Here is a 7132-nt window from a genome sequence, read left to right as displayed (position 1 = left end):
CTGTTGGAGCCGCACCTCCTTGGTGGACAGACGCTCGATCAGTCGGGTCAAATTTGTTTAGAGTCCCACCCAACACCGGGACTAGGCTAGTGCGCTTTGAGCGGCACACGGTCGCTTTGATAGGGCCTGCTTGGGGGCACATGCAGCTTTTTATAGAAGTTCAACAGAGCCCACTGTCGAACCCCACCACATCCTAGGCAGACCCCACAGTACGCACCCTCTCACTCTAGCTGATGTCAGAAGGACAACAGTGCCCAGGCTGCACTACCAGCTAAGTACGCAACCCTTAGCTGGCGGTCAATTGTCATCGGAAGACCCGTGGAAGCGTGAGTATTGGAACTTGTGAGGACCAGAGCTATATTAGGCGCCCCTTCCCGGATGTCAACTCAAGCCTTTAAAAGAATTCTGCAATGCCCAAAACATGACGTGAAATTCATCATCGGTGACGCAAACGCACAGGTTGGAAGGAAAGAGTTCTTTCATCCAGTCATTGGAAAGGAGAGCCTCCACGCAACTACCAATGACAACGGCCTGAAGCTAGTCACGTTTGCCGCAGCCAGAGGAATGGCTATCTGTAGCATCTGTTTTGCACGAGAGAATATTCGAAAGCACACTCTGACCACAATCTGGTGGTTCGCACAAGGCTGTCCAGCATCACCGGTTCTAGGCATGAGACTGTCGGGCGAGAGCGTTGCGGAGCAATTCGAGAACTGATGAACGGAAAGGCCGCTATGAAGGGCGGAATCCCGGCCGAGCCTCTAAAAGATGGGAGTGACCGGCTGAATGAAAAAATCCACCAAGTGATTGGAATGATTTGGGATGGAGAATAAATGCCTTCGAGCTGGATTGATGGCCTCATATGTCATATCTACAAGAAAGGGCACACACTCGATTGTGCTAATTATATAACACTACTCAATACTGCCTACAAGGTAATCTCCCGATTCTGTTTAGCAGACCTTGTCCGTTTACGAAGACCTTTGTCGGCGAATATCAAAGCGTTTTTCGAGAAGGACGATCAACCACATCTGTATTTTGCGACAAATCCTTGATAAATTTCGGGAACATAACTTGCGGACTCATCATCTGTTTGTAGATTTTAAGGTCGCGTGCGACTCAGTGAAATGGAACGAACTGTGGCATATAATGCTAGAACATGGCTTTCCAGCAAAGTTTATTAGGCTGATTCGTGCGACACTGGATGGATCTAAATCAAGCGTCAGAATATCTGGTGAGACATCCGATTAGTTCGCGATGTTGGATGGATTAAAGCAGAGCGATGCGCTCTATAACCGGATATTCAACATAGCACTGGAAGGTGCAATACGAAGGAGCAAAGTAACGGAACCATCATCAACAAGTCTTACGTGCTTCTTGGCAGAGCAGTGGAAGAGGCTTTCGTGCCTTTTAAACGGGAGACTGATCATAAACTCTGTCAAAACCAAGAAGAGGGCAGTACAAATGGTGTTGGTCCCGAGGTGGAAATGGATGAGATGCGATTTGAGGTTATCGACGAATTCATATATCTTGGAACACTCGTTACATGTGATAATGACGTTAGCCGAGAGGTCAAAACCGTGTTGCGACTGCAAGCATGACTTTCTACGGTTTACGTAGCCAGCTTAAGTCTCGCAGCATACAGGCACGGACAAAACTAGCTCTGTCTGTACACATCGTTGATTCACCCAATCGCCTTGTACGGCATGGACGTTAAAAGATGCAAACTATCGAATTAAAAATACTGCGCTCAATACTTGGCGGCGTGGTGGAAAATTATGAATGGCGCAGACGCAGACCTTAAATAAGACAAAGAATTGACTGAGACAATATAACGAGATATAATTTCTGATGAGAAAGGTCAATTATCGATTGATATACTTGCTGTTATTTGCTGTAATCTCCAACTCCCTGTTTTTTCAAGTCGGGCATCCAAAAATATCGACTGTTCTACCAGCTCGACCATTTCAAGGCCAGAAAATGCTAAGGAGTATGTAAGAGAATATATGCTGGCCCCTGAACAAACAAACAGAAATGGTATTGGAGGGTAACCGCCCCTTCGGTTGGCTTTGATCTCACGACCTCAGTACGCTAGACAGGTGTGTCAGGTCGACATCTGACAACCAACTGGCACAACCTCACACAACCCTACTTCATTGAGCGCCGTTGCTGATGAAGCACGTGTGTAGAAGCCGGACAATATTAAATACTCATCCTACTTGTTTGGTATGTGTGCAGAAATACATATGAGAGAGTTAGTTCAGAAAATACCTTTTCCGAACTAAATCTATCACATGTTGTGGATATGCATAATCGAGTTTCAGTAATTAATAGTAATCACATCATCATCACATCACAATCACATAGTAATTAATCAAATCATCATCACATCACAATCACATAGTAATTAATTTCCACTCCGGGTGGCTTAATACCCGGCATATAGGCAATTAACTTTAAATGTACGAAACAGAAAATGTCAAAATTAAGCGGCTGATCGACTCACTCAGTGTTTGTTATTTAAGCCGCGGCTCAAATTTAGAGAGCCATGGTTTGAACGCTTTTTTTCACGAGCTGGTTCAAACGAACGGCTCGTGAGCGTTCGCCCATCTCTACTCCAGCTTGTCGCCTTTCTTGTAGATAGGGCATATGACCCCTTCCTTCCACTCCTCCGGTAGCGGTTCAGTTTCCCAGATTCTGACTATCAATTTGTGCAGGCAAGTGGCTAGCTTTTCCGGGCCCATCTTGATGAGCTCAGCTCCGATACCATCCTTACCACCTGCTTTATTGGTCTTTAGCTGTTGGATGGCATCCTTAACTTCTCTCAAGGGAGGGGCTGGTTGGCTTCCATCGTCCGCTGAACTGACGTAGTCATCTCCTCCGCTGCCTTGATTTTCACTGACTCAACGCCATTCAAATGTTTCTCATAGTGCTGCTTCTACCTTTCGATCACCACACGTTCGTCCGTCAAGATGATCCCATCCTTATCCCTGCACATTTCGGCTTGCGGCACGAAGCCTTTGCGGGTAGCGTTGAGCTTTTGATAGAACTTGCGTGTTTCTTGAGCACGGCACAGCTGTTCCATTTCCTCGCACTCCGCTTCTACCAGGCGGCGTTTCTTCTCTTGAAAAAGGCGGGTCTGCCATTGCCTCCTATTGTATATGTTGACGTTTACCGCAGAAAGTGTTTAACGGTTGAGTGATAATAGAAAGAAAATTGAATGTATGAAAATTTGACTCTGAATAGGCTATTAGATTACCTACCGTTCATTTCATTTTCCAACAGATGTATTAGCTTTAGTTTTGGAGGGCTTTCGAATAAAATATTTCATAGCCAAAATGTCATCAACATCAAAGTGTTTTTCTTACATCGTTTTATTTGTTTCTTGAATAATATCAAGCTGTCTTATTGGTATTGAAGAATGACATCAACAGAATTTGGTGAAAAGCAATTTGCGGAGTATAACATATAACATCAATTACTTCCCAGTAGAAAGTTTCCTAAAGTAATCATACTCCTGTACTTACCACATTATTCGGCTACTATTTTCTTGACCATGGGATTTGGAACCTTCGGCGGTGTATTAATACCTTCTTTTGCCCGCTTTTGTCTGGCATGAAGTTTGGCATTGAAGTTTTGGAAAACCTTCACTATCTTTTGAATGCAATCATCACGCGAAATGTTGAATCGCTGCATCGTCACATCTAGAGAGAGGAATAACATCAATGAGCATGTTTCGACAATCTCAAAACCATGGTGCAGAGAAGATCGATGCATTAAAGAAATGTTCATCGTAAAGCAATGAATTCAACGGTCGTAACAAATTAAACGAAAAGTTCAATTGAATGGCTTTTAGATTGAGAATATGGCATAGATCCATTTACATTCCATTTACTTTCACTATGTTGATCTGACAGAATGCCAGATAAAACGAACCACTCGGTTGCATGTGTACAAATAATACGTGGGAAAGAAAAATGAATTGCGAGAGTTCAGCTATGATCTAATGTTGGGAATTTTTGCTCATGTGGTTTTAGTGGGTTGGGTGAGCCCATCCCCACACTACCTGAGTTAACCTCCTCAGGTGTCTGTTTGCAGATTTCCGTTTACCCTCGATCAAGAAAAAAATACTTACGATACAACTTGTTTGTACGGGGAAGGCAATAAAGCGACACGAACAACTTACCAATCAGAATACGAATAATGTTCAGGTTACAAGCAGCTCGCATTTGCTTTTCGTATTTTGCGTTATGTGCAATTTTGCCCGTCCACGAATAGTGTTCCGCGTGCATGAACACTCGATCCACATTAGTGCGCAGGAAATCGTAAGGATCATTTGAAGTTTCATCGTTGAATGTTTTGCGCAGTGCTGCCCTTCCTTCCCGCTGTTTTGAGAAAATCTCCAGATTGTCCAGTTTAGCTTGACTTTCCACAGGTAAAACAATACGGCGCGTTGTATCCTCATAATCTAATAGGTCTCCTTTGTTCACGCTTGCGGACGCTTTAACCGATGCTATTTCAGTTAATACATGCCGAAGCATCTCACTGTGTGCTTCTCCGTTCTCAGTCAGCATATCCAGTTTTCTGTCTGCAAGCAATTAATTATTGTCGATTATATCATATGTTCTATTCAACAGTGCACATTGAAACGAATTGTACCAATAACATCCATTTTGTTGAAAAGCTCAGTCAGATCGGATACGTTTACCGATAATGTATTCTGCTCTGGCCCTACACTTCTTTTCCGGTTTACTCGTGATGCTAAAATAATGGAAACTGCATTTATCAAAACTGCGGAACACCCAAAATACATAACATTTTCAATGCATACCATTCGAACGGTCAGGGCTGGGCGGATTATCGCTTTGATCCGAATCGGAATCGACAAATGCTCGTGTTGATTTATCAGATTTGAGATACAACTGAAGACTTGTACTGCTATCAGGCAAGCCTGGAACGCGATGTTTCTTCAGCAAACCCAGTAGATCATCCATGGCGTCATTCGAGACGCGATTCGTTGATGACCATTTCGCCAAATTATACCGTAGGTCTGTGACCCTAGCCTTGGTGGCGCCCCGATGCGACGTAAAGGTCTGTAGGCTACCTTGGTCGGCAGCATCATCTCTATGCTCGGCCATCTCATCCTCTAGAACAACCTCTTCCACGTATTCTGACTCGTATTTTCCCACATCGGATAATTCTTGTGGTTGCTCCAGATCATGAAACTCAAACAGCACCTCTGGGGTACGCTCAGGTTGGTGAGTATTAGATGATCTGATAGGATGAAATAGATAGATAAGATAAAAACACATAAGGGAAAGTTTTTTTTTCGAAATTGAGTATAGCAAAATTTAAAGACAAAGTACTATAAATAGTTTTTATTAAAAATATGGATTCTGGTTAGCAGAAGACTTCCGATTTGCTGGTGCCCCGACGACTCGAGACCAAACGCTGCTCAATATGCTGGATTTCCCTCCGAACCGATGCTTATTTGCTACTCCCTTCTCCATCGACGCTGCAACTCTGACAGTATTTACGTCACGACTCTGCTTCCACGTTCTTTAATCGCGACACATTCGCTCTGCGATGTTGTCCGCCTTTATGGCAGGCATTCCTTGCAAACCTCGGGCAGTCGAATACCACGTGCTCTGGAGTCTCCTTTACGTTGATACACGCCGGGCAGAATGGCGATGACCCATTCCCACACCGGTGCAAATATTTGCGGAAACAACCGTGTCCGGACAGGAACTGTGTAAGGTAAAAGTTCACCTCACCATGCTCCCTGCTCACCCACGTCGACACATTGGGGATGAGCCGATGGGTCCACCTTCCATTATACACATTGTCCCACACCTGCTGCCACTTCACCATAGCGTCCAGTTTCACCGCCTTTCTCACATTTCTGGAATCTCTCCGTTGGTAGCACTCGATATCCTCTGCTAGGGTTACGCCGATTAGAATCATCCCTGCGATAACCCAAACTGCCTCCGACGAAATGATTCGGTACGCACTCGCGTGCCGGATGGCCATTAGACGAAACACGCTATTCAGCTTCCTCCGGTTACGCTTCGTCTTGTGCGCAGCTCCCAGGCTGGAACTCCATACCTTAGAATCGAGGATGATACTGTCGTCAAAAGACTCCCACGGACTACCCACGAAAGGAGTAACATTTGATACATAAAAAGCATAAGTCTAACACAATTTTCCTGTTTTTCATGCATTTGTGAATCATTTGTGGATAAAAGATATATATAATTATGCATAATATTTAATCCTTTTTGTGTATGGTCCCATTCTCCCACGAAAGAGCGTACTTCCCGCCATGCTTTCTCTTATAAACGTAAACGATAGCCGGACCATTATTAGAACGGTTTACGTTCCTCGTTGAACCATAATGATAACGGTACTGGACTATAATCGTACTGTAATCTGATGTTTTGACCATAGTGGCTGCAGTTTTCACAGACCGGCCTGTATGAGCAACGGGTTGTTAAGAATGTTGACCGTAGGAAAAAACGATTTTCTTTATACATTTTTGGAGGAAAGATTTTATCAGTATTATATTGATTATAGTAGTAGACCGTAAACCTTATTGATTAAGGTTGAGGTAATTGTTTTATCATATATAGATATCAAAAGGTAGCATAAATTACAACTTAATAAATAAACTGCTGCTTTTTCCTTCGTGTATCTCTTCGTTCCTCGCATATGAGCTTACCTTCCATCACTCTTTGCAACCCAAATAACTTGACCTTCTGATGTATATACTTTGGTTCGTCCCATTTTTGTGTTGTAAAAGCTTTATTCGGAGTTTAGCACTACCATCAAATAATACTTTTTAGGAAACACAAAGCAGATAAAAAGATTGTTTATATTGGTCTCAAATTTTGTTGATGAAACTCTTCTAGTTTTGTGTACTTTGAAACCTCTAAATTTTTTTACTGAATTTTAAAAGCCTACCATACCTATTGAGCAGTTCCACATAATAGGCTACTCAGACTACGACTAAGAAATTTTCACGGGAATTATGCTATTACGTTTCATAAGCCATAAGTCTAGTACTAATTAGAGAGGGCTTAAAGAGCGAGGGATACAGAGTATTCAAGAATTTCATACAACAATTTTTTTCGTATGG

At 43.1% G+C, this 7132-nt stretch overlaps 1 protein-coding gene across 1 annotated transcript; it reads right to left on the bottom strand.

Annotated features, from left to right (window-relative positions):
- Positions 1 to 3353: 3353 nt before the first annotated feature.
- LOC134227758 (uncharacterized) lies at positions 3354 to 6853 on the bottom strand. Its single transcript, XM_062709434.1, has 5 exons — positions 6716 to 6853; positions 4829 to 5271; positions 4657 to 4758; positions 4184 to 4585; positions 3354 to 3701 (listed from the first exon to the last, which is right to left on the bottom strand). Exons 1-5 carry the CDS (start codon positions 6778 to 6780, stop codon positions 3529 to 3531), a joined length of 1185 nt encoding a protein of 394 aa, XP_062565418.1. The 5' UTR covers positions 6781 to 6853; the 3' UTR covers positions 3354 to 3528.
- Between the last annotated feature and the right edge of the window lie 279 nt (positions 6854 to 7132).

Source organism: Armigeres subalbatus, chromosome 3 (genome assembly GCF_024139115.2).
Source record: "Armigeres subalbatus isolate Guangzhou_Male chromosome 3, GZ_Asu_2, whole genome shotgun sequence".
NCBI lineage: Eukaryota > Metazoa > Arthropoda > Insecta > Diptera > Culicidae > Armigeres > Armigeres subalbatus.
This window is presented reverse-complemented; position numbering and strand designations above follow the sequence as displayed.

Coding starts and splice junctions, on each gene's coding strand:
- LOC134227758 (XM_062709434.1), bottom strand. CDS start 6,780: ATGGGACGAACCAAAGTATATACATCAGAAGGTCAAGTTATTTGGGTT. Junction 5,272..6,715: donor GTTGCAAAGAGTGATGGAAG/GTAAGCTCATAT, acceptor TCATCCTATCAG/ATCATCTAATACTCACCAAC. Junction 3,702..4,183: donor CATTATTCGTATTCTGATTG/GTAAGTTGTTCG, acceptor TCCTCTCTCTAG/ATGTGACGATGCAGCGATTC.